This window comes from Mauremys mutica, chromosome 6 (genome assembly GCF_020497125.1).
Source record: "Mauremys mutica isolate MM-2020 ecotype Southern chromosome 6, ASM2049712v1, whole genome shotgun sequence".
Classification (NCBI taxonomy): Eukaryota; Metazoa; Chordata; order Testudines; family Geoemydidae; genus Mauremys; species Mauremys mutica.
Genome location: NC_059077.1, coordinates 39,678,460 through 39,705,290, shown reverse-complemented (window position 1 = coordinate 39,705,290; position 26,831 = coordinate 39,678,460). Strand labels below are relative to the sequence as shown.

Genomic DNA, 26,831 nt, shown 5'->3' with positions numbered 1-26,831 from the left:
TCCAGCTTTTCTGACGCCCCAAGGGTAGGGGTGGGGGGAGGAAGAGCGGCGGCACTTCAGTGGCAGCTCAATCACGCCACTTCTTCTGCGGCAATTTGGCGGCGGGTCCTCCCTCTCTTCCTCTTTGGTGGCAATTCGGCGGCAGCTCAAAGAGGAAGATAGGGAATGAGGGACCCACGGCTGAATTCCTGCCAAAGACCCGGACATGCCGCCCCAATACCAGATGGAGTGCCACACCTTTGAATTAGCCTCCCCAAGCACCTGCTTCCTACCTTGCTTGCCTGGAGCCGGCCCTGCCTAACTCTCTCATTACATTAGACTGCAGCTTTGAGTAACAAAAGAATAAAATCTGTAGCCTAGCACTAATTATTATAACTGCCAGCAAGTGGATGTTTACATCTGTTGGAGACAGAAAACAAATGAGAAATGCTAAATAGCAACCATCTAATATTAGAGCAGTAACAACTCTGATTGCTTCAATCTCTAGCTGATGGTATAGAAAGTAACCATTTGTATGGGCTGGTAGAGAGTACAATGCTCCAGAAAGGCTTGAACTGATCATAGTATCTTTCTAACATGGGACACTGATTTCTTTAAGTTTCTTGACAAAGAACTATAATATAACTTCTATTGACACAGTCACTAAAGGTTGCACCTCGGTGAACTATTTAAACACATCTTGTAATTGCCCTTCCTGATATCTCTCTCAGTAAACCAGAGAGTATGTTATGTCAACTTAGATCACAGTGAGTATATGTAAAATAAAATATAAATAAAAAATGCACTATGGGTGAAATCCTGGCCCCACTGAAGTTAATGGGGGCTTTTCCAAAGGCCCAGGATTCTGTCTCAGGTGTCTACATAAAATTGTAAATAAACACGAATTCTCAAAAACTCCAGTGCCCTAATTATAAAATAAAGCCATATGGCGTAAAGAATCAATGGACGGATGGACACGCACATACCTCGAACTAAAACCCTGGTCCCTCAGCTCCAAAAATGAATGTTTTTGCCATCTGAGATAAAGGAGATAATCTTTAGCTGTTAGCAGTGATAGTTCCCTGATGCTCTTTGTGGGCCCTTTCACATACACATAAAACCAGTTAATTAGAGTTGTTAAAATGACCAGGTAAAAAGTAAATAAAATAATTTAAACTAGATTTGTATGTGTTTAGAGTTAAGGATGACAGAATTGTACAAATAATATATAAGTTACAGAGGTGATCTTCTAAATACGTATATTTTCTTTCTAGAAAGTTAACAGTTTATGAAAGAGAGAGACAAAACAAGACGAGAATGAATGTAAAACTATTGTGGAACCAAATATAGATCATATGTTGACATCAGAATTTTATAAAATCTTTACTCTCTTGGGGGCCTAAAACTCTTGGGAAATTACAGTTTTATTTCCAAATCAGAAAGGCTTGCCTGACAAGCCATTTTAAAAGCTTTAAGGAAAAAATAAAATATACAATTTGGCCAGAGGTGAAGATATAAAAGACTTTTCAACTATCTGAATCATACATTCTAGAATATTTAGTAACTGCAGACTGATTCTGAATGAGCAACATATGTGAATGAATCTTGGACATAAATCCTAAGATTTAACCCAGTGATGTCACCACGAAACAACCAGACAAAATTAAATATAAAATAGTGTCAAAAAAGAAATCCATGGATACTCTTGAACAATTAGACAGTACATTTCCTCATAGGGAAAAGACAAGAAGAAATGAAATACTGAAATCTTCCTCACACCTCCCCATAAAGGGACCAAAACTTGCAAGATGCTGAGCACTCCATCTCCCATTGACTTCATGGTCCCTTGTTTTGTTAACAGAATTAAAATAACTTTTAACTAAATTTGGCCTTTTTAATTATAGAACATTCTCAGAGGACAGACTTCCTGGATAAAATACCATTGCTAGCTTTATTATTTTCATTAAGGCCTTCTTCCATCTGCAGCCAAATAAAAGTAATTGTATTTTCCTCTTGTCACAGTTCCAGGGTAAGCTGGCCCTTTGATCCTTCACTCAATGTCTTGGTGGGCTCCCCTTTCAAGTGATAGGCCGAGCCCCTTCATTTCTCTCAATGGAATCCCATGATTCACCCCACTTTTAGACTGGCTCTCCGGGTGATGGCACCCCTTTTTACCATTCTTGTTTTCTCAACAGGTTTGGCCCCTACTAGAAACTTTCCTCAGGAGCAGTGATCAGTATGAAAACGAAGGTGATCCGAACAGTTTCTTCAAAACAAAATATTATTTATCCATCCATTGGAACACAGTTGTCAGAGAGAAAAGGGTTAAAAGAAAGAAAGGCCTATAAGCATATAATCTTACCTATAACCAGGGGTGAAAGTGAGCTGGTACAGGCCGGTACTCTGTATTGGTAAGAACCCGCACCAGCCCATACCCAGACCACCTTAAAGCACTGTTGCGGCAGCACTTTAATGTCCCTGCCCCTTTTGCCTCCCCTGTCGGGGGCCCTGCCAGTAGCAGCAGTGCTTTAAGGATGGTCCTTTGCCGCGGCAGTGCTTTAATGTTGCTGCACCCCCCCGTTGACGGGGCTGCCGACAGGGGGAGGGGGGGGCGCAGCAACATTAAAGCGCTGCTGAGGCAAAGGACCCTGCAGCGCTTTAACGTCCCTGCCCCTTTTGCCGCCCCGACCACTGACGGGTGGAGGGAGCAGCTGCCCTGGGGCTCTGGACACCACTGCCCCTACCACAGCAGCAGCGTCTGGAGCTCCGGACCCTTTAAATCAAGATGGGAACCGCGGGCAGCTGTGGTAGGGGCAGCAGTGTCTGGAGCCCCAGGCCCTTTTAAATTGCTGGCCCCAGGGCAGCTGCTCTCTCCACCCGTCAGTGGTCGGGGCGGCAAAAGGGGCAGGGACGTTAAAGCTGACCCCAGCCCCCCCACCCTTCTGCCCAAGGCCCCGCCTCTTCCGGGGCCAGAGCCACCCCCACCGTACCGGTAAGTGTCCTCAGTTACTTTCACCCCTGCCTACAGCTTAGCAGTTCCCACTAAGAGTTAGACCCATCTTATCCTAAATACCCTCATCCTTCTGGGAACCAGATTACAGTCTGCTTCTCTGCTGACCCTGACCCTCTCCCTCTGTGCATTAAGGTTGTTCTTTCAACCATTTCCAAGTTCTTTGTTTATGATTTCCCACCTGAAGAGCCCTGTCCCAAGCTAGGAGGTGGTTGTCTCTCACTTGAACAGAGACAAAACCAGGAGGCTTTCACCCCTGTATTGTTAGTTAAGCACGGGCTAAGGCTAATGCAGTGGCTAATGTTTAACAGAGGTTTTCAAAATCTGCTAAAATATGGAGCTTGCTCTCTAATCATTTGAGCAATTAAAACTTTGTGTCTCTTTGCTTGAAGTCCTCTTTGTATAACTTATATTAGGGCCAATGCAATGGGATGCCTCAGATTTCATCATTGTATAGTTCCTGCTCTCATTGCCTTTCTTTTTGATGTGTTCTATCTGGAGTAATATGGCATTGGAATTATAATAACTGTATGGTGTAGCTTTGAATGTGCTGTCCATTGGTGCTCTGAGCAGGTTTGAGAGGATTCAGGAAAGAAGATGGGAGAGGTTTGGTATGGGATTTTCAGCAATAGCCAAAGAGCTCTAAGAGCAATTATTGTCACTGGAATATCAAAAAACAATTTAAATTTGCCAACCAAAAAACCCAAGCAACAACCCGATTTTCCAACCAAATCAGTGTAGGTTGTGTAGCAACTTTTACAACCTCAAAAATTTAACAAGACATAAGTAGCAGCAACAGCCCCTATAACACAATTGGATTTTCAACAAGAAGAATAACACTTGTAAGCAACAGTCAGATGATTCAAAAGCAATTTTTTTGCCAGAATGCCAAGCGATAGTATATTTTGCCAACAAGCTAAAATTTGATTGTTACTTCTGCAAAACAATTTGATTTGATAAAGGAGATGGCACCTCCCTGTATACTTTATTGGAGCCTCACACCTGCAAACTTGGGTGCTGCTGCAAAGACCAGACAAGCAATTTAATTTGAAAACCAAGCTGACTGGCACACCAAATATTTTAGCCACATTTGTATAAGGACTGTACAAATAGATGTTGGTTTTTTTTGAGAAACTGTTAAAATTTCTGGAGTATGTCAAACCATCCTTTTGGATTTGGAGACTAAAACAAAAGAGAAACAAAAGTGGAAAACCAGAGTTCATCAACCTGAACCAGCAAGCCTTGGAACTAGGCTTGCCAATCCTGCCAGATAGGCCAGGAGTCAACCGGAATTGGACTCAATCTCCCGGTGACTATTAAAAGCAATCTGGGAGGCCCTACATGGATCTGCCCATCCTCCCCCTTCATTCAACTCCTAAAATGATGCCTCATTTGTCCACTTCCACAACAGTCTACATGCCTTTTTTCACACTGCCCCCACTGCACTGAACATCTATCCTGAGCTGGCCCACAAAAACACAACCCTTCTCTCATTTAAAACCTTCTTGAAGACCCACTTCTGCTACAACTAGCTGCAGTGAGTTAATGACATTTATTTTAATATATAAAATTACAAATTGCTCCATCTGGCTGCACTCATGCCTTTGCTGAAAATATCTTAGTGCTCTAACCCTATCCTTCCTCCGTGTTGCCACTCCATTGTTTCCTTGCCCATTTCTGTTGCTACAGGTCTGGAACTAACTAGAGTCACTGCAGGAATTTCAGGGCAGAGACCCTGTCTGATCGATACTGCACGTGAGGGTGCTGTAAATAACAAGGGTTATATCAGGCTGTAGAAAGTCTGACATGCTGAAGGAAGCAATCCCACAAGGTTTAACGTTTCCTGCACTATTATTTTCCTGGTCTTTCTCATCTGGGGCCTCTGAACGTGCCCTGAGAAAACTATCACACGCAAATCTAACCGCCTTTGAGGGAACCAGATTTTTTCTCTCCTGAGCTGACTGGGCGCCAGAGCAGCTGCTCGCAGCCTACCTCACAGGGGGACAGGCAGAGACTCCCCCCGCGTTGGGGAGAGGCTTGGGGGCAGGGTCGCCGCTGAGGGGGAGGTGTGCAGGAAAGGGATGACCCCACCCGCATAAAGGGACGGGGGGCAGGACACGCCCTCCTCAGTGCGAAAGGGGTTTAGGGCAGGGGTTCGGCTATCAGGGGGCGCCCTTCTCCAGCCCGGCATCCTCATCCCCACTGACCCCTCAACTACCCCCGCGCCGTAGTCACCCTTGTCCAGCCCGACACCCCATCCCCACCGGCCCCTCAGACATTCCCCACTCACCGTACCCACCGCGGGCCCCGCAGCGGCCCTTAAGCAACCCGAGACTCTCCCCCCGCCGCAGTCACAGCGGCTGGCGGGGCCTGACGCACCTGCTGAGCGCTCGGCCCGCAGCGCCGCACAGGGAGAACATGGGGGCGGCGGGGCTGCAGCTGCTGGCGGCGCCCGAGCCCAGGGGCACGCTCCGCTGCCATGTGCCCGCGGACAAGTGGCGGCTCCGCTGAGCTGCGCATCCACTTCCGCCGGCCGCGCCTCCCCCCCAGCTCCCCCCGCCCTGCGCGGCAACCACGGAGCTCCTCTGCCAGCGCCGTGGGGAGGGAGCATCCGGACAGGGGAACCCTGCAGCAGCCAGCCCCGCTCCGGCCGGGCTTCTCGCCCCTTGCACGGTGAGTGGTTCGCTGCCGCCCTCCATCCTCCGTGCGATGGCTCTGGGCGCTCCCGTGCCGCAGCGGGGATAATGCCGCCGCCTGGGGGAATCGGGCTCTTCCCGGTGCCCCCGTGAGAGGGGAGGGTGCAGCAGGGCATCTATTGTGCCTCCTTCCCCGTGCGAGGCAGTGCCAGGGGAGGGGCAACCGCCACCGCCCGCTCCGGACCCGGGCACCACACCCTGAGCTGGGGCAGAGCAGATGGGTGAGAAAAGCCATTTTAGCCAGATTGACTAGCTCCGCGATTGAGCGGGTTGCCAAGGAGCCCCTGGGGCTGAACATGGGCAGGCTTGGCTGGTGCCTGACACCGCTGAGCTTGTTGCGATGCCTTGGACTGGGGGAACCTGTCAAATCTAGCATACAGCATGTCAATGCACATAGTGAACCATAGAAAAGCTAATGGACAATGATCTTTAGAATGTGTGTATTATATATGTCTTCAATTATTTAGATACCTATGAGTGTATAGAGGGTATATTATTGTGATGTTTGCTGTACCTTATACCGTGAAACCTGCTCTACTGCATACCTCTTCTTTCAAAGGATCACTTGAAAGTAGGGTCAAAATATCCGGTATATTTTGTAAGATTATTACTTACACATCACCTCTAATAGGCAGCCCACTTTTGCTAGCCTCCTGAATGGCTGCTTAAGATGGTTGAACCACATCTATAGTATAACCAGTATTCTATAAACAAAGATGCTTTTTACAGGTGTGGCCTTTCACCTATATGTTAAATCTAAGATCTTCTTTTTCTAGAACATAGTTAAACACTACTCTTTTTCAAAAATAAATTCTGTTTAGTGGTTTAGGAAAAAAATCAGAAAAAGTTAGAACTAATTTTCCTCCCAAAGAGAAGTTATATAACTCCTAATAGATGCTGCATGCAAATCAGGCTGAGTCAGCAGCATGTCACTAATCACAAGTTTGCACTGAGGTCACAGTGTTTTTATTTTCAGTCTAAAGAGAAAATAAGCCATTCTGTAGCACAGTGTCAGAAAATGGAAGTGTTTAATTATGCCAGTGGTGAGACATCTATCCATGTACTTTTAAATTACTTTTGATTTGAGTGAGTATTCCTGCTTCCAGCTGTATGCGCATTAGAAACTAAATCAAAACTGTATCTTTGAGCAAAATTAATTTACTAAATTATCCATAACAAACTTTTATGAACTCCTTCAGGAATTAATTCAAGGAAGTCCTATGACCTGTTTTATGCAGGTGGTCCTACTGGATGACCGCAGTGGTCCTTTCAGGCCTTATGATTTATGAATCTTATTGAAATAAATAAATGTCCAGTGATACTCTTCTTGAGATGCTTTTTGATGAAGATCTATTGCTGCATATCTTGTACATCCAAAATTCCTGGTGAAGTTAATGGGACGTTGGGTGGGCAGAGTATTCAGGGATTGGCCCTAAAGTACCATTCTTAAGGTATATATTTCTCTGAATATTTTTATAATTTAGGTGAAGTTCATAAGCTTCTAAAATGTCATCAGTCAAACACCTAGTATATGCCGTCATCCATTTCTTGAGAGAACAGAGTCAGCTGGATACTTTCACTTCAGATGAACAAGAAAGCTTGGAAGGTAAATACTGAAGACCACATATCTGTATGCTAGGTTGGTTGACATACATCATGACAAAAAAGCAATGTGAATGAACTATATTAATTATTTATGTTGTCTTATTGTATTTTGTTTCTTGTATGTCAGGAAGATATTATTTGAACAATTTATATCCTTATCCTGTAGATTTCAATAGTCTCTCTCTGGGTTTATCTGTTACCAAAGAAAGTTGCCAATTTTGGACTAGGAATGGGAGAAGTTTGGAGTTTCACAAAACCTGAAGAAGTTTGTGAAATGTTGTTTTTCCTTTAATAACAAAAATTCTACAACTTCATTCCTGAAATAGATTGAAATTTTACATGTCCACAAGATTCTTATTTCTAAAATCTGTAAATTTGAAGAGGTCCTAAAGTTATTGGCACTGCATTGTCTTATTTCTGAGCAACTGTCTCTTTCTATTATGCTAAGGATTTAAATTAGATAATGCCGTAGTCACAACCACTGGCGGGATGATGTGGACTGGCTCATGTCTCTTTCAATGTTCATGCCTGGTTTCCCTCAACTTTTCATGTGCTAGAATCTATGGCTAACACACTGAAGAACAACACTTCTGTCAACAGCATTTGTATTGGCAAGCGGGGAGGGGCAGCTAAATCATGAACAGCCATATTCTACCCTGAGGCACATGAAGAGCTCTTGTTAATATTGATAGGAGCCCCATCTACCATTTGAGGGCAGGCTTGTGCCTCTGAGAGTGAATGCACAGAGAATGCACCATTTATATATCTTGACAAACATGTTTTATTGTAAGAGCAGTAGTGCTGAGGAGGGCTGTTACTAGTGATTCCAAGTATCACATAGTGGTAAGGATTCTTGACAGGTATATTTTTGTCTTGGCAAAGGAAGATTAAGTTACAGCAAACTAAGACCACTTTACTCCTGAGCAAGAACATTCAAATGGGGGTTTAACATGCTTTAATTTATAGGCATTGACTTCACACCTTTAGTTGATTCACCTTAATTTTCCTGAGTGCCATGCAGACATGCCTTTACCAAAGTTTTGAATATGGTTAACTCCTTCCCTGCTGACGCTTTACATTTTTTTAGGACTGGTGTAGTGTGCACTCTTCTTGTGCCATGTTTAAACATATCGTTCAATCACAGATTCCCTGTTTGTGTAAATATGGTTCAAATATGGTTTCTACTGGACTGGATGTGTATAACACAGTCATTCACTATTGTGCACAGGCAAGAGATTGTGTTGTTTTGACTGTTTTTAAAACATATTTTTAAGATTCAGTGTAACAACAAAATCTGAAATAGTGCATTTCATCGGTGATGAACAACTATATTAATTTAAAATATCCCAATATCTGTTGAGAAACTTATTTCCAATTGATAAAAAGGCCACACTTTTAGAAATAAAATTATGAAGTAGGAATTATTTATTCATATGCTTTTTTAATAAAATACTGATAAATGTTGATGGTTTGTAACTAAGAAGGGTTAACTGATCACTTATTTGACACAGATGTTGGCTAGAGTTGCCCTGAGGCAAATGAACTACAATTTTAACAGATTTATTTTCTAAACAGAAGTGGATTATAATACTTTTAATGGTATGTAAACGTGCAAAGATAAAATTGAACACTCCCACAATTGAGCATATTTTAACAGAGAAGTGAAATCCTAATTTTAGAGTTTTATGTTGCCAAAAATATGGTACCATATGGTGCATTATACAATATACAGCATCTGTGCCAACCAATTTGCATAGCTGATCCTCTTTTAGCTATAGAAGTTAACTTTATTTTATGTGAAATAAATGTCAAGCCAAATCTTGCCCATGAATGTGTGAACATAGCTCCCAACAAGACTGTGAGAGAAGAATTTGGTCCATGCAGTACATGGGTACTCTATGTACCTTACAATGTGCTGTGGGGTTGTAAAGCATTGTATAATTAACTATCAAATACCAAACAAAGTATACCAAAAAAAATCAACCAGTTGAAGACTTTATCAAAATAAAAGTACAGCATGCTTTTCAAAGCCATCTTTTGTTGATAAAATGTACTCTGATTGGCTGAAGCATACAAGTAGATCAGACTATAGGTGAAGTTCACCCCAGTGTAGAAGGACTGCTCATTTGCATGTTTCATTTGTGGAATTCAGTCATCTGCATAAACAGAAATCAGAGGGTGGACTGGGGAGGTGACACACACCCTGCCATTTGCAGGGTCTGGATCTGCTATGCAGCCAGGACAAAGTCTGTGGTACAATGGAACTCTCCACAGCAAGAGTAAAGCTAATCTCTGTGTGAGACAGAACTTTCATGTGTGGGTGGGGAATGAGACTGGAATGAACTCTTCCAAAAACTACCACCACCACAAACCTCAATACTTCCTTCTCTGAGTGCAAGGTGAATGTCTTTGATCTTATTTCCTCTAATGCAAACACATAGCAACAGATATATGTATTTAAAACAAATAAAATCTTACCAGAAACAAGACTCTCCACTACACATGCTTCTCCCTCTGGGGAGAGAATGAGAGAAAAACAGTCACATAATGCATTACTGGAAGGTGTTCAAAAACTAAGCCTAAATAGAATACATAGGTCTCTTGCACCTGATTCTCCAGCATATGGATTAGTAGCTTCAGTCCTTCCACCTAATTTATGCAGTGTGTTTAAATGGCTGCTTTTACTCTTCCGTTGGCCATTCCAGCATCTACACTTCACTGCTGTCTTCAGCACCAGCCTATGTGGGATCAGTGTGTTGTTCAAACTGGAATTATTTTGGGCAAGTTTTATTACCAATTATTACATGAGGTCAGACTAGATGATCACAGTGGTCCCTTCTGTCCTTGGAATCTGTGACCCCTCATACATTGCACCGACAGGTAGTGTAAGAAGGGATTGATCCTAGTAAGTGCTGCCACCACCACAAAGCCAGTGGTTTAGGTAAAGCAGAGGTCCTTACACTGGTCCTGTGAATCAAGGTGAATTTCTCTGAAGGCTTAAATGGTGTAGAGGACCTTGCCTAGCCCTCTACTCTGGGGTGAATTAATCTGCCAGTGACAGTCAGATAGCAGGAGTGTGGTAGTGGGATAGAGAGCAAGTGGCATTTATTCCATACAGATATCCTTCAGACAAAGAATTGCAACTACTGTATATAATTGGAGTGAAATCCTGGCTCCATTTTGATGTCAGTATGGTTAAGATTTCACCTCAGTTGCTTAGAGTATTGAAAAATTACACATTGTCAAAGGATCAATCTCTCCCATTTTGAAAATAAATGTGTGCTTTGGCTCCATGTTTATTTTGAATAAAGTCTTTTGTTTTGGCTTGCCATTTACATAGCAGCAGGAGACTGTCATCCTGTGGGACGAAAAAGTCTATTTCATTGATTTATGCCATAAAGGTATTAACATTTGTTAAAATCATGGCAGAGGAATTATAAAGATTCAGATTGTGTTAATTTTTCCAGTTAAATGGGAATTGTGGGAGCTCACTATAATATGAGCCACTTATTTCTACCATGGAATTTTATTCTAATATCAATAGTAGTAATACATCCAGAATATTTTATATAACCATAATTTGATCTGTTAGAGTTGAGAGTTCTCTTCCCCACTTCCCGGAATAGAAACAAACAAGATGAGGGCTAGGAGTCATCACATAGACTTAATGCATTTTCCCCCCCAAAAGTGAGAAGAGTGAAAATTAAAATATTTTTAAGTGTTTTAAACTATAGTTTCTGTTCTTAGACTGAGTTAAAAATGAGGTGAGGCATTTAGAAAAGGGGTTCCCTGAGGGTAAAAATAAGTGTGATGGAATAGGTGTCCTTTCCCTGCATCCGTGGCCACCCCAGGAACTGCTCAGACTCTCTTCCTTTAGTATCCACTCAGTAGAACTTAGTCAAGCTCCCTCCACCGACATCTGTACAGTGCAAAACAAGAGTCCTAATTCCTATGACCATCAGCCCTTATTCATCAGGGCTCTGAGAGGAAGAGAGGTCTTGCTTCTTTGGGATCACCTTCAATCTGGGCACAGCTAGTCCTGTCTTCCCCACAACACTTCCTAGCTTTTATCATGCTAGTCAGCTGATGCACTAGTTAATTCCTTAACTCACCCAGCCTCCCCCTCTCATTCCTCACAATTTCATCAATCAGCCATTGCTGGGGAAACTAATTGAGGCTACAGTGATCAGAATGCTGATTTGTCTGTCATGACTCAGCACTCTGTCACAGATGGTTTGCTGAGCTACCCTCCAAGGGAAAGCCTAAATTTAGCATTTATATATGACATATAATACTTCATAGTAAATTGTCAAGAGAAACTGGATACTCTGTTCCATTGATTCTCTGACAGGCATTGTAAAAGTACTATTAATATCATTCACTTATTAATGGAATTGTGCATGTAGTTTTCCACAGAATAAGTACTCCATGGAAATGCAGTGGGATATTTTACTTGTCTTTCAACCTCAGAAAATAAGATTTTAATTTAGGTCACAAAAAAATGGTTTGAAAGTCACCAACTCACCACTAGATCTTCATTAACAGGATAAAAATCAATATTCAGTTTACCACAATTAAGTTTCTTGTCATGGAGGTCTAATGCAAAGAAGAAAAGGAATTTAACTCAGACCCTGAATTGTTTTTTTACTGAACGATGCAGAACCTGGTTAACATTACAGAACACAGAAGCAAACTTTCTGTGCAGTGTTAATAATTAGCCATGTACCCAATCAATATTAAAGAGTCATTGTCAGCATAAAATATGTAAGAATTTTACTTACTTTTGTTACTTATAACTTACTGTATGTTATCAAGACTGAAAATTAAATCAATCTATTTTACATTTTACTATTTATGCTGGGTATTTACATTTTGCATTTCTCTCAGCTGAGAGAATAAAATATAGACTCCTTAATATCAGTTATTGTTAATTTTTTAGTGGATTTTCCTTTCTGATTCCCCTGCACTAGCTCAATATTATCATTGTTCAGATTCACAATGCCACATCTGAAAGTTAAAATTAGAATGGACCCTCAATACCCATGATCTCTAATGGGAGTCATGCTGCTGGATTCCCACACAATGTGTTGGATACTTGCCCCGTAACCTTAAGATACATGAATTAGACACCCTCTCTAAGCTATATATAAGATTACAATCTATGACTGTATCTACAAACACTTAAGCCTGTTATATCAGGGTTGAAAGGGACCTCAGAAGGTCATCTAGTCTAACCCCCTGTTCAAAGCAGGGCCAATCCCCAGACAGATTTTTGCCCCAGATCCCTAAATGGCCCCCTCAAGGATTGAACTCATAACCCTGGGTTTAACAGGCCCATGCTGAAACCACCGAGCTATCCCTTTCCTGCCATATCACTTATGTGCAGTCCTGTAGAAATCATTGGAACTGCTTACATGAGTAACGTTATGAACTTGCTTAAATGTTTGGCGGATTGGGGACCTCTGATCCTGGGAAGGGATCTGCTCATGTGGATCCTTAGGCTCGGGCATCAGTGGGACTTTGTGAGTGCAAGGGATTTCACAGATGGATTCCTTTGCAGGATGAGAGCCTATTATTAATAAAGCAGCTGTTAGTAAAAATCTTTGGTTTGCAAAGTAAAATGTACACATTTGAAAACAGTAATTACTACTTAGATATTTCAGTTTAGAATTGGTCCATTTTTTGTGTTACACATAAGGTCATAAATGTGGTGCTTTCAGGCTAATTATATGTAGTAGACAATTATAAAAATAACAGTTTTTATGTGTAGCTTGTATATATATCTACATTATATAATATGTACTACTGTTTTATCATTGGTTTTTAAATTTAGTCATTGTAGGTCAAAAATGAAATACAAAAAAAAGTAAGTATTAAAAGAAGTGTATCTGGATCAGGAATTAAGTTTGGTGTCTGGCTATAAACACTAAAGAGCTTCTGCCTCTATTGCCGTGCAAAGTTGACTAGTAGAGATTAAATAGGTTATTTATTTTTTCTTTCCATTAGGGGAACTTCTCCAAAGAACTGCCTTTTGTTTTTAGGCTTAATTAACCAACAAATGTGTCAGGAAGTGTACCTTTGCCTTATTTATTTTTAGTTTTATTAGTTAGTTTTATTTACACATTTCTATTGAGAAAATGGTGATTAAAAAAAATCATGCTTTCATTTCTTTGAAGTTGCAATTCAGTGTTTGGAGACTGTTTTTAAGATTAGCCTAGAAGATACGCATCTTGCAGTGCCACAGCAGTTGACAGAAATGTTCTCAAATTCTTTTCACAAGGTAAGAATTGATTTTAGTCTTACTTTATCATTAGCCAATTAAGATTGTGACTATGGTGTGGAATCTTAAAATGTTATATAAGTCAAAGCAATGTGGAAACTTAATAAAAATGATATTCAAGTGAAATTCCTGTAATAGATAGGAGAACAGGATAGTTTTTGTACTCTGACAGGACATAAATTCAGTCAAGGCAAAGATAACCCATGTAAATTACGTTACTAAAAAGAATGTGCTTCTTTCTATCATGGAGAATACTTGCCCTCAGTGACACTTAGGCATTTTGCAATTCCAAAGACAGTTGACTAGAAACTGATTGAGGTCATCCACAGCTTCCTGGTCCCTCTGCCCCCAGCTCCAGTGCGTATCCCCTCCCATGGAGAAAATTTAGTCTCTTAAAGCATTCCACATGACCAGTTTAGGTAAAACTAAAAGCTATACTTTTAAAGTTCAAAGGGGTCCAACATAGGAAAAATATTGTTGGCACCAGGGAAGCAGAGAGAAAACTTGTGAGGAAGAAAATGGGGATATCAGAGGTCATACTAACCCCCCACCTTCCCTCCCACTTTACTGAGGCAGGGGGATATTGCTGCAAGATTTTAAGTGGGAACTGACAACTATCTTGGTCTAATGTGTATTACAGAAATGGTATTATCTCTTGCTGACTTAAGGCCTAATGGTGCAATCACTAAAAGGTATCTGTGTTCACACAACCCCTTTCAGTATGAAGGTTGAGGAAGAAGCCATTAATGTAGCCAGGACCTACACCTGAATCAGAATATACTTCTAGTTATTTGTTTGATTATTTTTTTTAAATCTAGAATGACATGTTGCCTCTCTCCGATTCATTGCCAGAAGATATTGAAAAGGCTGACCAGCTGAAGGATGAAGGTGTGTAATTGATAAGGATGTGTCACGCTGTCTGGAGTAGCTCATGATCGTGAGTGCCAACCTCAGGGGAGATTGTCAAAAAGCAGGGCAGAAACTCCAAACTGGTTGAGGAAACTCCTTTATTGCTCCAGTACTTTGAGCTGTAATGTGCGAGCTCTGTATTAAGCTTCCAGTTGTTCCATGCATTTGTGGTGGGCTGTCTCCTCAGCCTCTTCAGTTTCTTTGATCTCCTTGATCTGGGGGTCCACCATCAGTCTTTGGGGCTTACGTTCTCCCTGGGCTGCCTGCTACAAGCGGTTGAGCCAGTTCCACTGCAGCAATCTCCATGGCATCTGAGGCAGGGGGGTGCTTAGCTCCTGATCTGCGGTTTTCTGTTTATTGGATATTTCCTTCTCCTTACATAAGGTTTCAAGGTCTTTTGTCTGAAGACCTTAATATGACTGTGGTCCACTCATTGTGTCTATTCTTTAACGTTTAAACACTCTCAATATCAAGTTTTAACTTTTAACAGCTCTGGATTATGATCTGTAAATCCAATTGACCTGTAACACATGAATCCTGCCACCTATACCAAAAGTTATACTGTCTGGAGTGGCTCCTGACCATGACTGCCAACCTCAAGACAGACTGTTAAAAGCCAGGGCAGAAGCCCCAAACTGGTTGTGTGGTGTATAATTAGATTTCACCAACCCAGTAACAAGTTTGAACTCCTAAAGCACTATAACGGTTGTACCGTGGAATCACAGACTGTCCTGTGGGGCATTCCAGTCTATTTTGCCACCCAGGCAAGCTGACTATGTGAAGGATGGTCACTTTACACCAAAAAGCACAACAATATTCAGGTTACTCTCAATCCTAAAGGATCAGTCACTTATCCCAGGCAATTTGTACTCAGATTTCAATCAAAGACAACTCCTGTAGCCAATCCTGTAATAAATTAACTAAAGATGTATTAACTAAGAAATAAGAGCATTATTTACAAGGCTAAAACAGGAAACATATACTCACAAGTGAGTTACTGTCTTAGATTTTAAAAAGGTAGTATAAGTTTCTGTAATAAGCCACTCTATATGACCTTTAGGGCCTACTCATGCCAAGCAGCATGTGGATCTCTTGCTTATGCTTAGAAATCTTTGTCCCTCAGAGACCAAACAGCATAAAGAGACAGGTTTCTCCTTGTCAGGGATTTTTTCTCCCCTTCACCCCAGATTCCAAGCTGATGGAGTGAGTTCATGTATAGGTTTCCCCTTCCTGGAGGGAATTAGAAATTCAGTCAACAAGGTATCTCTCCCTTGGTCCTACACAATGCCTCATTTGCCTACAGTAGGCCATCTTATTTGCAGAATGAGCACTTTACCTTAATTAATGCTTCTTTTCCTCTTTGGTAGGATACACAATTAGAGGTTTACTCAATATAACTTTATATCGTGGGATACAGATATTATAAGTAGGATTAATACATACAGTATTCCATTAAGTCTAAACACTAAGAATATTCTGAAAATACTAATACCTATTTTAACTATACTAATCCAGAGGTAAGAGAGACTGCTTTCCAGCTATGCATTTGTCAGTGTTCAGTGAGGCTCTGGGATGCAGTGCCTCTGAAAAAGATTTGGGGGTTGTGGTGGACAATCAGCTGAACATGAGTGCCCAGTGTGAGACTGTGGCCAAAAGAGCGAATGTGATCCTGGGATGCATAAACAGGAATCTCAGGAGTAGAGAGGTTATTTTACCTCTGTATTTGGCACTGGTGTGACTGTTGCTGGAATACTGTGCCCAGTTCTGGTATCTACAATTCAAGAAGAATGTTGATAAATTGGAGAAGGTTCAGAGAAGCGCCACAAGAATGATTCAAGGATTAGAAAGCATGCCTTACAACGATTGAGCCCTTTGAGTCTGTCTATCTAGTTAGCTTAACAGAAGTTAAAGGGTGACTTGGTTACAGTTAATAAGTATTAGGGATGTAAATATCATTTAAAAAGTTAACTGTTTTAATGATTAAAATATTTCATTTAAACGGTTAATCAATTAAAGGGAGGGGGACTGGGGTCAGGTTTGGCTGCACGGCACGGCTGGGGCTGCTCTGGCCAGCCGACGTGGCTGGGGCCGATCTGGCCGGCCAATGCAGGGCTGCTGGGGTTGGCGAGTGGGCCGGCCCGGGGGTTAACGGTTAAGGCGGGTTAACCAGTAAGACTAAAGTTTACTGGTTGACATTTTATATCCCTAATAAGTATCTACATGGGGAACAAATATTTAATAATGGACTCTTCAATCTAGCAGAGAAGGTTTAACGTGATCCAATGGCTGGAAGTTGAAGCTTGACAAATTCAGACTGGAAACAAGGTGTGAATTTATCAGTGAGAGTAATTAACCACTGGACCCATTTACCAACGGTCATGGTAGAGTCTCTCACAGACAATTTGTAAATCAAGATTGGATGCTTTGCTAAAAACTGTGCTCTAGGGATTATTTTGGGGAAGTGCCATGATCTGTGTTATGTAGGAGGGCAGAGAAGATCATCACAATGGTCCCTTCTATTTTGTAATCTATGAAACACAGAAACATACTTAGCTTTTTTCAGTCATTGTCTGAGTTGAGAACTGCCCCTCTGCAGGGTCTCTCTCGGTCACAGCTGCAGCCACGCTGGATGGACCTGCCCAGTCTATGCATCTATAGCAACCTGTTGACTCACCCCCAATATTAAAGAGAGAATTTACCAACTAGCTGAAAAGTTATTGACATGTCACTTAGGCCTATCATTTATTTCAAACTACATTATTGTTTAAATTAATTTGTGATCCATTAGCTACTGTGACAAAGTTCCTCCTCTACCTTGGTGGGTCCTGCACTTATTGGTGGATTTGCTCACCTCAGAGATTCATCATGTGGGTCAGGAAATAGCTCAGACACCTTCCGCTCTGGTAGAAGCCACAGTCCAGGTCAATTCTTCCTGTGTCTGATCAGGAGTTGGGAGGTTTAGGGGGAACCCAGGCCCACTCTCTACTCCGGGTTCCAGCCCAGGGCCCTGTGGACTGCAGCTGTCTAGAGTGCCTCCTGGTACAGCTGCGTGACAGCTACAACTCCCTGGGCTACTTCCCTATGGCCTCCTCCCAACACCTTCTTTATCCTCACCACAGGACCTTTTCTCCTGGTGTCTGATAATGCTTGTACTCCTCAATCCTCCAGCAATATGCCTTCTCACTCTCAGCTCCTCGTGTCTCTTGCTCCCAGCTCCTCGCATGGACCATGGGTGTATCCTGAGCACTCTGTGAGTGTTTGGCTTCGGACCCCAGTTTGTGGATTTTCTCCAGGTGCTGTACGCCTCCGCAGAGTTTCTGGTCAGGCTCAACTGGACCCTGACTGAACCGGTCAGCTTTGGGCAAGGAGTACAGCAGGGGTGCTCCCTCGTGAGCCAGCTGTACGCTCTGGCAATCAAGCCCTTCCTCTGCCTCCTCCGCAGGAGGTTGACAGGGTTGGTGCTGCAAGAGCCGGAGCTGTGGCTCGTCCTGTCGGCGTATGCCGACGACGTGCTCTTCGTGGTCCAGGACCCGGGTGACTTGGCACGGGTGGAGGCTTGCCAGGCCATCTACTCGGCAGCCTCCTCCACCCAGGTCAACTGGGTCAAGAGCTCTGGCCTGGTGATCGGGGATGGGTGGCAGGCGAGCTCCCTCCCACCTGTGCTTCAGGCCATCCGGTGGAGTGCGGGTCCGCTGCTCTATCTTGGCATTTACCTTTCTGCCACGCATCCATCTCCACCAGAGAACTGGTCCGGTTTAGCAGGCAGGGTGACGGAGCGGCTCCAGAAATGGACAGGACTACTCCGGTCCCTCTCCCTCTGAGGGAGGGCGCTGGTGCTTAATCAACTAATCCTGTCCATGCTCTGGTGCAGACTCAACACCCTGGTCCCAGCCCCAGGCTTCCTGGCCTACCTCCAGACAGTGATTCTGGAGTTCTTTTGGCCAGGACTGCACTGGGTCTCTGCAGGGGTCCTCCACCTGCCCCTGGAGGAGGGAGGGCAGGGCCTGAAGTGCCTACACACTCAGGTCCATGTCTTCCGCCTCCAGGCCCTACAGAGGCTCCTTTATGGTGCAGGTAGTCCGGCGTGGAGAGTACCGGCATACGCCTTCCTGCGCTGCTTCCGAGGGCTCCGATATGGCTGGCAGCTCCTTTATCTCCATCCGAGAGGTCTTCCGCGAGACCTCTCCGGGCTGCCGGTCTTCTACCAGGACCTCCTCCGGACCTGAAAGCTGTTCTCAGCGACCAGGTCCATGGCGGCCACCGAGGGGGCAGATCTCACGGAGCCCTTGCTACACAACCCCCAGCTCCGTGTGCGGGTGGCGGAGTCCCCCGCGGTGCGACAGAGGTTGGTTCTGGAAGAAGTCACCAGAGTCGGAGACCTCCTGGACTACGACCGGGGAGACTGGCTGGATCCCCTGACGCTCGCTCAGCGCATGGGGCTCTCCAGGCCTCGTACTCCTTAGTGCGTACTTCAGGAGGTGAAGGCTGCTTTGGCGCCCGCTGCTTGGGCCTACCTCAACCGGGTCCTGTGAGAGGGCATGCCCCGCCCACCCTCCACCCCAGGCCCTCTGGACCTTTTCATCGGCCCCTGCCCCGTGGACCCAACCAGCCCCCCTGCCCCTTCACCGTGAGCCGGCTGCACGACTTGCAGCTGGTTCATTTCCAGACCGTGCCAAGGAAACATCTATACATGCTCGTGCTCTACACCCTCTTCGTCACCCTCGTGTCCCGCCCCGACACAAAGTGGCGGGTTCTCCCGCCACCTCTAGAGGGTGAGGAGCCCCGGTGGGCCAGCCTATACTCTGCCCTGGTCCCAAGGTCCACTGGGGATATCAGTTGGCAGCTCCTTCATGGGGCCGTGAGCACGGGCATGTACTTGGCGCGATTTACCCCTGTCCCAGACACCTGCCCCTTCTGCAGCATGAGGGAGACCCTAGCGCACGTTTACTTGGAGTGCGCCAGGTTGCAGCCCCTAGTCTGGGTCCTCACAAATATTTTGTTACGCTTCTGGCTGCACTTTTCCCCTTACCTCCTTATTTATGCACTCCCCATCCGTGGCCCCACAAAGCCACGGGACCTCCTGGTCTGCCTCCTCCTGGCCCTGGTTAAAACGGCCATCTATAAAACCAGGGAGAGGAGGCTGGCTGATAGGATCTCCTGTGACTGTGGGGCTTGTTTCCGATCCTTCTTCCGCTCACGCATCCGGGCAGAGTTCCTCTGGGCGGCATCTGCTGGCTCCCTTGACCCCTTCGAGGAGTAGTGGGTGCTGTCCGGGGTTCTCTGCTCAGTGTCCTCATCAGGTTCCCTTTGTTTGACCCTTTGACCTCACTCCTGTCCCTGTTATCTCATTAGTTGTCCCCCAGAATTATTTGGTGTCCAGGCCCTGTGGATCCTCCCCTTAGGCTGGGGGGAAGGGGCAGGGTTCATTTAGCAGTGGGCGGGCTCTACCCGCCCACTTCCTGGTTCCCAATAGGAACACTCTCCTGTAGCCATCTGGCCTGACCCTGTCACACTACGTTACTAGACTCTACTCCGTTACACTTACCTGGCTCTGTGAAGATTATGCATTCCTTCCAAATGGAAGTGACTTTGCTAATATGTGAAATATTTATGATTCAATTTCTCATACTATATTGCCATGAGTAACCTCATTGTGTATCAGTTATAACAGAGTTGAAAAATCTGTATGGTTCTGTTAATTTGGAATGTTGGTTCCTTCACTGCCAATGACTGAGACCGAAGGATCTCTTCCTCATTCAGCCATGTGCCCTGCATGGAGAGGACTCAGTGCCTTCTGGAGCATGTCAGCCCCCTGTACTCTCTCTACACTTTGTAGGATACTCTTCTTCCTTCATACTTTCTTTGTTGTGTTCCTTCTCTTACCTTGGCCCATTTGCCAGGACTTAAAGTTTTGTTAGTCTCTTCCTGTTAAATCTGAGCTTTTTCCCTGCCTGAGTGGGATTATGGCCTGTGCCTGTACTGCTGCCAGACATGGTACAAGGGATGGGGAGAAAAGTAAAGCAGGGTCCTTTTATTGTACTAGTGCTGCTTGGTGTTTTTCCTTTCCTGGCTGCATAACGTTTTGAGTCTCCTAAGAGTTGACTAGTGATGCATCTGCTGAGGTGTTGGCGTGTACTTCTGCATCTGAGTCATCTTATGGCACCTGTGGTATATGTCCTCAGTGTCTTCATGAAAGAACTATTGGTAGCTGTATGGGACTGTTCATTTACCTGCCCATCTTTTTTTTTATTTTTAAATAGATTATTAGGGTTGGAAGGTACCTCAAGAGATCATCTAGTCTAAGCCCCTGCTCAAAGCAGGACCAATCCCCAAATGGCTCCCTCAAGGATTGAACTCACAACCCTGGGTTTAGCAGGCCAGTGCTCAAACCACTGAGCTATCCCTCAGAGTCCTCATGGTATGGTTGTAGTTACAGACAAGTTTTGGGTGAATTAAATCAAAAAGGGTCTCCACATCTAGTTCATTAAGTTGTGAGACCTGCTAGGATATCCATCCTGACCAATCCAAACTGCAGCTAAGTTGTTGTGGTTGACCAGCCCCTTGAGCCAGTTCCCAACAAACTGGTTCCTTGCTCAACAGCAGGGAACTGCCTGGTAAGTATGTAAACATTAAGTGTTGTGCTGCTTTGTAGATAACAAGTCTACATGAAAAAAATGTACTGTATATTCAGCAGACTAATACAAAATCTTTTTTTTCTGAAAAGTAAATCACAAAAGGCACCACAGTCCCAACTGTTTTGTGAGGTACTATAGTGTAGTGATTCTGCTCTGTGTTTATCATTCAGATATAGAATTACACCTTTAATTATCTTAAAACATAATTTTTACAATTTATTTCAGGTAATAATCACATGAAGGAAGAAAATTATGTTGCTGCAGTGGATTGTTATACTCATGCTATAGAGCTGGATCCAAATAATGCAGTATATTATTGTAACAGGTAAAAAATAACAAACAATCCCTTAAACTTCATAGAGAGAATTTTAAAAAGAAAAACCGAACTAGATCAAAACAAGGTGAAGTGAAAAGCCCTCCTTTTCAGCGAGTAACAACATCTGATTTATACCAGTTTGGTTATTCACATTTTAAAATGTATCATTTCAACCATACTCAAATGTTTGTCTTCATTATATTTGTCATGTGGATTTTAACTTTGTTTCAAGACTTTATTTGGTGATTGATGTTGGCAACTTGAAGCAACTTGTACACAAGAAATTAGTAAAGGACTGTTTCAAAGCCCATTTGAGCTAGTGGGAACCCCTCTATGGAATTCTAATGGATCAGGCCTAATGTGCATTAATTTTCCAGAGCAAAAATATTTGTAAAGTGCTTTGAAGACGTAAAACATTATATAGGAGCTAAATATTTTTATGCCAGGATTATTGCAAAAGTAACAGTTCTACAGTTCTAATACAGATTTTATTTTTAGTTACTAAACAAGTGATTTATATAGTAGATAGAGACAAGCACAAGGATACAGAAGAACCACAAATATTTACTAAGATGGCATTACATATTTAAGGCAGTAGTTCAGAGTTTAAACCATATTTGTTCTCTGATAAGACAGCAGTGCCATACATTCTCTCTAGATATAAACTGGTCATGTAGGACCTGATCCAAAGCCCATTGAATCCAATTGAAAGACTCCCATTAACTCCAGTAGGCTTTGAATGATTTAAAAATATGTGTAACTACTACTACTTTGATATTCAGTGAGTATGGAAAATATGTGCAACTTGCAATGAGTTGTTACTGTAAGGCATAAGTGGGTACATTGCCAATGGAAGTCATTTAAAACTAGGATTGAATTTTGCTCCAGGAGTTTTGAGGATGGTGCAGACATAAGTTGAAGCAGAGGAGGGAGGGTTGCTTTATCTTAGGAAAAAGGGAGAGCCGAATCAGGCTGATTCCTTATTTGGTCTGTTGAGTCTCTCTCTAAACATGGGGAAAAAAATTGAAGTGCATGCAGTGCTAAATACTGCCTTTGATTGGACTCATGCAACTGTATTGACCTCAGTGGGGTTGAACAGGTGTAAAGCTGTCCATATAATTAAAGACAATGAACACAACCCAGTCGGAAGGGAAGTAATTTATTCCATCAAACCTAGAAAAATTCAGAGGGCATAGTAGGAAAAAGGTTTAAATAAAAAAAACCATTTTACACAGAATTTTTCATGGAAAACTAGCACAAAATGCTTTGCAGAATTAAATATTCCTCTTTCTGTAAACTAGCATATTAACTATGGAAAGACAAGCTGGAATGTTTTTTCTGAATACTCTCAAACCATGGGAAAGATTGAATTTGAATACTGATCTGAACTCTTTGGCTTGGCCACTCGATTGTCTTAAATCATATGTAAAAATGATTAGTGTTTCCCTGGTAAAGATACAGTAATAATTCAGTGATTCAGAAATTATTAGGTCTCTTTATCCAGACTTACCTATTAGCATGAGTGCCATTACACACACACACAGCTGTATTTCTGTAGAGACTTTGAAAAAATCAGTATAGATCAAATACATGGTCAGTCAGTGTAGAGCTTCTAGCTCCTCTAGCAATTCTCCTGGAGCCAGGCACCTGAGGGAAAAATGACCTAACAGAAGGATTGTCATATGAGACTGATAGGTAGAGGCGTAAAAAGGGAGGGAGAGAGAGAGAGATCGATGAGATCCTTTGAACAGTGAGGAGTAAAAACAAAAAGTATTATTGCTGCGAAAGGATGACTGTACATAATACTTGTTTTCCTAGACAGTCATCATATATTACCAAATCTACCATTTGACAGTTTGGCTTGTTATCATTAATTTAATGATGTATTTTGTGTGTATCCGTATTCTGGTTCTCATACGCTTTTCCACACTATTATATTTTTTGTAAGATATGACTATATAATTGAAGGCTCTAAGTCAGTAAGGCACTTACACATGTTTAACTTTAAGCACTTGAACAGTTCCACTGAAGTCAAGCTAGGTGAGCAAATTTTCTATAATGTAACTGAGTAGTCAGTAGGATTAAACATGTTTTTAATGTTAAGTGTGGCCTTTGGGGCCTAAATTTGGATGCTCAGACTTTTCTTAAATGCGTTCTTTCCCCCCTACTTTAGGGCTGCTGCTCAAAGCAAGCTCAGCAACTACAATGAAGCAATAAAAGACTGTGAGAGAGCAATAGCAATAGATCCAAAATACAGCAAAGCATATGGGAGAATGGGGTAAGATCATCCAGATGTATGTAAGCATTAAGGGCCAGATCTTTGGAAGTGTAAATCAGTGTAGCTCTATTTAAATCAATGGCATAATTCCAGTTTGTGTTGACTGAAGATCTGGTGCTAAAAGTGCAGTTGTTTTCTAGGACTAAAGCTGGCATGTGGTTCCATGTACATATTCTCTCCTACTGACTTCCTGTCAGGTTTGCTCTGTTTACACTACAGATTTTTATCAGCACTGCAAATTCAATCGAGGGAGTCAAACTGTGTTCTTTCTCGCTTCTACATAATCACCAGTAATTATTCTGTAACTGGAACAACAACTGTTCTGTTAACGATAATGAATAGAGAATAGAATCCAGGTCCCACTCTCAAAAGTGTTGGGTTTGCAGCGCTAACAGGAGTACAAACTTATTTTTCTCACTTAAATACACCTAGGAAGTGGATCTGTTGAGGTGGAAAGTGCTGACCCTAACATCGCACTCTTAAATACATACTATTACGAATTCACATCTGCACACTTAGGGAAATTCATCGTTATGACTTTTTTTTCAATAGTCCCTGTGCAGAGGGGCTTTTGTGCTGGGGATATTTCCCAGAGTGCCCATGCAGTTGCTTTGTGACTTTTGTCTTGTCATAACTGGGCAGGGCAATCAATCATTGCACGCTTAGAGTGTTGGAGTTAGAAACTAGGACCCTTGACACCAGAAATACAGGCCTTTACCACTTGAGTTACAAGCCTCTCTGGCTGATGTTGTAATAATAACTTGTAGGCAAGACACTGTGATTACATTGACCCATAAATGCCAAAGCAGGTCAGACATTCCATGCTTCTATATGTATATAAAGAATCAGACCCCCTAACCAATAAGAGTGAAGTTCACCTGGTAAACCTCTTTAAAGAAATTTTAATAATAAAACAAATATCTAGTGCCAAATTCTTCCCTCAGAGGCACATACATGGCTCTCATTGAAGTCAGTGAGCTCTGTGTATGTGCATGTAAGGACTGACTTTGGTCCTTAGCTTTTTAAATTTCAAAACATGAATTTTAATTCTGAATATTAAATGAAAATATGAATGCTGCTTCTGTAAATACTAATTGTCGAATCTAGTGAAAAATGTGAATATAGCACAGTGAGAGCTGTCTGGAAGGATCAAATGGGATTATGCATCTTTACTACCTGAAGTTTTATGAATGTCCTCATATTTGAAAGGGCTCTTGGCCCTAATCTGAAGGGAGAACAATGGCCAGCATATTACTGGCTTCTGTAAATGTGTCTGTGCCAAAGTCTGTGGTCTGAAGTGCAGTGGACAATGACTTGTTCAACTTTGGTGGTAATGAGGATCTCCTATAATTTAAATTAACATAATTTAACAGTTTGGCATAGCTAGCATGATATTTAGGGAATCTAAAAATAATTTGATCAATAAATTACTTAAGAGATTCCTTTTGACACTCTGGAGAATGGTCTCTCTAATGACCATAAGATGCAGCCTACTGGGGTTTTCCATCATCATGACTAAGCAGGTAGAAAAATTAGATGACTTCAGTTTCTTATCGTGATAAGATTATAATATTAACAGAACACTGAGAAAAATATTGATATCAGAATAACCACTGAATCTTTTTCTCTGTAGCTACATATTCAGATGTAGGTCTGATTGAGTATTCAGTATCTTAGATACAATGGAGCTGTCATAAGTAGCAGCTATGAACCAAGTGGAAAATCCTTATATATTAGTGTCATAGTACATAACCATGAAACCTAACTAGAGGAGGGACAAATTGTATTTAAACCAGGGGTGGGCAAATTACATCCTGCAGGCCACATCAGGCCCACGGGACCGTCCTGCCTGGCCCCCGAGCTCCTGGCCCGGGAGGCTCACCCCCCGGCCCCTCCCCTGCTGTCCCCCTTCCCGCCGCAGTCTCAGCTCATCCCGCTGCTGGCGCAATGCTCTGGGCGGCAGGGCTGTGAGCTCCTGGGGCAGCGCAGCTGCAGAGTCTGGCCTGACCCGGTGCTCTGAGCTGCATGGTGGTGGCAGCGGTGTGGCCCGGCTCCAGCCGGGCGGCGTGCTATAGCGCCACCAGTGCTCCAGGCACTGTGGTAAGGGGGTACGGAGTGGGGGGAGTTGGATAGAGGGCAGGGGAGTTTGGGGTGATGGTCAGAGGGCGGGGGGTGTGGATAGGGGTCGGGGTGGGGAATAGAGAATTGAATGGGGGGTAGGAGTCTCAGGAGGGCAGTCAGGAAGGAGGGGGGTTGGATGGGGCAGCCGGGGGCAGTCAGGGGACAGGGAGAAGGTGGGGTTGGATGGGGCAGTGGTCCCCGGGGGGGGCGCTGTCAGGAATAAGAGGAAGGGTTGGATGGGGTGGCAGGGGTCCGGAGGTGGTCAGGGGACAGGGAGCGGGGGAGTGTGGATGGGGCAGGGGTCCTGGGAAGGGAGGGGGCGCATCAGGGAACAGGGCAGGTTGGATTGGTCAGGAGACTGTGGGGGGCAGATAGGAGGTGGGGGCTGGGCCACGACCCCCTCCCCAACCAGCCCCCCATACAATTTCCAAAACCCGATGCGGCCCTCAGGCCAAAAAGTTTGCCCGCCCCTGTATTAAACCACATAGGTGACCATATAGGACAACAAATATAAAACAGTTACTTGTAGTAATTGTGCTTTGTCAAGATGATTGTCTATGTGGATAACGCTCTAGCATGCCACTAGTGCATGAGCTTAGAAGATTTGCCTAAGAAGTGTACATTGGGGCAACTTGCTGCTCCTCTTCTTCCCATTCTGGGTTCCAAAGAGAATGCGTTGCCCCAAACGTCTCTTAGTTCATATCACTAATTTAGGAATCCCTCTACAAGAGACTGCAAAGAAGTGGAGAAAATGAACAGGGAGCTTAGATCCATATGGGTAGTCATCTCAGGGAGCTGTAATTACTATGGTAAGTAAATGGGGTTTTTTTTCTTGGAGAATTTCCTATATGAGTTCCAACTTCCCACTCTTGGGAGATTAACAGGTGGGCCTGAGGACTGTTCATTTAAAAAATGATTGCAGGACTGTTATCCTCAATTGGGTATCAGATTAGAGCCCTACTTGAGAGAGCAACTCTGCGTAGAGGTGGTTACAGAGCTCTA

The 26,831-nt window shown here is 43.3% G+C and overlaps 2 protein-coding genes across 7 annotated transcripts in view; one reads left to right on the top strand and one right to left on the bottom strand.

Moving 5' to 3' along the window:
• NLN (neurolysin) overlaps positions 1-9,807 on the bottom strand; it is a 62,992-nt gene extending 53,185 nt beyond the window's left edge. The window contains exon 1 of one of the 4 annotated variants that reach the window (XM_045022279.1): positions 9,769-9,807. Coding sequence is in view for 1 of the 4 variants with exons in the window: in XM_045022274.1 (XP_044878209.1) it covers positions 5,369-5,409 (41 nt within the window). In the remaining 3 variants the exon portion in view is untranslated. Of the gene's footprint in view, positions 1-4,981; positions 5,042-5,279; positions 5,509-9,768 lie in introns of those variants that run through there. The other 3 variants (XM_045022274.1, XM_045022278.1, XM_045022280.1) reach the window with 3 other exon arrangements.
• Positions 5,332-26,831, top strand: part of SGTB (small glutamine rich tetratricopeptide repeat co-chaperone beta) — a 33,311-nt gene continuing 11,811 nt past the window's right edge. For 2 of the 3 annotated variants that reach the window (XM_045022293.1, XM_045022295.1), the window contains exons 1-6: positions 5,332-5,662; positions 7,170-7,291; positions 13,467-13,570; positions 14,389-14,458; positions 21,340-21,439; positions 23,604-23,708. In XM_045022293.1, coding sequence (XP_044878228.1) covers positions 7,192-7,291; positions 13,467-13,570; positions 14,389-14,458; positions 21,340-21,439; positions 23,604-23,708 — 479 coding nt within the window. In that variant the 5' untranslated portion in view covers positions 5,332-5,662; positions 7,170-7,191. Of the gene's footprint in view, positions 5,663-5,791; positions 5,907-7,169; positions 7,292-13,466; positions 13,571-14,388; positions 14,459-21,339; positions 21,440-23,603; positions 23,709-26,831 lie in introns of those variants that run through there. The other variant, XM_045022294.1, reaches the window with a different exon arrangement.